The 2204-nt window shown below is 44.9% G+C and overlaps 2 protein-coding genes across 2 annotated transcripts; one reads left to right on the top strand and one right to left on the bottom strand.

The window, feature by feature from the left end:
* Positions 1–124: 124 nt before the first annotated feature.
* Pmar_PMAR018648 (40S ribosomal protein S27-4, putative) lies at positions 125–501 on the top strand (the record flags this gene model as incomplete). The annotated part of the gene is made up of 2 exons (XM_002787414.1): positions 125–261; positions 393–501. 2 exons carry the CDS (start codon positions 125–127, stop codon positions 499–501), a joined length of 246 nt encoding a protein of 81 aa, XP_002787460.1.
* A 569-nt stretch (positions 502–1070) lies between these two features.
* Positions 1071–2044, bottom strand: Pmar_PMAR018647 (Cytidylate kinase, putative; the record flags this gene model as incomplete). The annotated part of the gene is made up of 6 exons (XM_002787413.1): positions 1071–1169; positions 1213–1307; positions 1355–1441; positions 1499–1657; positions 1704–1858; positions 1905–2044. The coding sequence occupies 6 exons, from the start codon at positions 2042–2044 to the stop codon at positions 1071–1073; spliced, it is 735 nt and encodes a 244-aa protein (XP_002787459.1).
* Between the last annotated feature and the right edge of the window lie 160 nt (positions 2045–2204).

Below are 2204 nucleotides of genomic sequence, written 5' to 3'. Positions count from 1 at the left end.
GTAGAGACTGTGCCTCGCGTGTAGTTTATCAGCTCCTTGACATTAAATTGGAAGGCGTGAAATAATTGGTATGTAGAGTATGCTGAGTGATGCTGTTGCTGAAGTAGTCCGCCATATTGTTACCATGAACGTCGATCTCCTCCATCCCGATCCCGAACTTGAGAAGTCTAAGCATAAGCTGAAGCGCTTGGTACAATCCCCTAACTCATACTTCATGGATGTCAAGTGCCCTGGTTGCTCCCAGATCACTACCGTCTTCTCGTAATATCAACAACTGGAATGGTTTCATCCTCTTCTTAATCTTTTTCATATGACCATTCCTTGATGTCATTTCGTTATGTTGTCATTTTGTCATTACTTGTTTGTCCATGCATACATCATCTCATGTTCAGGCACGCTCAGACTGTCGTCCTTTGCGGTAACTGCAACGTGATGCTCTGCCAGCCCACTGGTGGTCGCGCTCGTCTCACTGAGGGTACTTCTTATCGTAGGAAGGATTAAGTAGTCAAGTTGCAATAACTTCTTATACGCTCATTGGTATATTTACGTGTTGATGATCTCTAGCTACTACCTGTGGAGGAAGGTGTTTGTCTGCTGCCAAGTTTCGGTGACTGCAGTTTGCTTACACTCTGACCGGTAGTCGGCGATCCTGTACACATAACGGCGGCTTCCAGGATTGACTTATTGTTGTTGCGTTAATTGGAATGTGATTATGATGCTATTGATGGGGTAGCCAAGCGGGAGATCATTTTTTTTGAATGAAAGTATCATGTTTTTTGTTGTGAGACGGGGATATTTATTTATCGGAGGAGAAAGTCAAGTTGATGGTGCTCTTACGCTTTAAGGCGATAAGTTTTCTGATCAGCCTATGGTTATCATCCACCCTGAAACTACTCTTTTGCACAAGGGAAGAACTGTCGTACTGAACATCAATCGCAATTGAAAGATCGTCAAGTCATTGGATTCGAGTTTGCTATCTCATATCGAGTTATTGATAGTCATTCATCCCAGAACAGTTTATATAATCAACACGACACTACCGAGTGTCTTAAATTTTATGCTAAATATGATTACGAAATTCTTCTAGTCCGAGGACGTCTCTTGTAGACCAATTTGGTAATCTCGTCAACAGTCTTGTCAACACTCCAACCAGTGGAGTCCATAACAACCTATTATCGTGAGTCAATTATCTGCTATGAAAACCAATCTTACCGCTCCATCAGCAACTCTAAGGGGATCCGTCTTCCGATAGAAATCGGCCCGATCCCTTGCTCTAACATCAGCCAAGGTACGGGCGAAATCGCCACCTATATGATATCATACTGTCTTATAGAGAGGACTACTCTGGTGTAACCTATTTGTCTCTGTCGACGCCGAACTCTCTCCTCAGCAGATGCATCCAAATAGATCTTAACCTCAGCATCAGGGAATACTACCGATCCTAACATACATATCAGAACCACTCTCAGGAACGCGGTCCCACCGCCACTCAGAGCACCTGTATCCCTTCCCTCAATAACAACACCCTCCTTGTTATTATAGGCTCTACTCCTCAAGGAGTCTACAACAGCAGCTCTGACTTGCGGAATCTGGGCTATCTTTGCAGTGAGTAATGATATCGGGGGTGTACGAATGGCATCGGTTATATCCCGATTACCTGTAAACTAGATGGGACTCCTTAACAAACGTACCCCACCTAGTACCAACAAACACTCTCTTATCACGAGTGAAGATGACTTGCTCCAACAAGGCCCGAAACGCTTCATAAGCCAATGATTCAATACCACCCTTGATATCACCTTCGTTCACGAATAGAGCGATGCTGCGATAGAGAGCTCCACTATCAAGCTTAGTGAACCTAACGATGGGAGTCCGCTTCCGCCGGTATAGTAGCCGTGAATTACCCGCTCAGGCTGTCAGCGAGCATCTCGGCAACCACACTCTTTCCACTACCTGCCGGACCATCTATCGTGATCGTAAAGGCCTTCTTCTTCGGGATGAATCTCTTCCTCAAAGATAGACCAACAAGCACAGCACCAGTCATGAGAGGTGCTAGTAGCAACGATGGACTGATATGCAGAGGGTATATGGGATGGTTATTAGATAACGATACTGCACCTCGTAGTGTACCTTTGGACCCACATATTTATAGGATATGTAGGGAGCTTCGTCCAACCTGTGCCTTGTAGGGAGGGATGTTCCTT

This window comes from Perkinsus marinus (genome assembly GCF_000006405.1).
Source record: "Perkinsus marinus ATCC 50983 genomic scaffold scf_1104296929400, whole genome shotgun sequence".
In the NCBI taxonomy this organism is placed as follows: Eukaryota; Perkinsozoa; order Perkinsida; family Perkinsidae; genus Perkinsus; species Perkinsus marinus.
The sequence above is the reverse complement of the archived record's forward strand: the minus strand, read 5'-3'. Positions and strand labels throughout refer to the sequence as shown.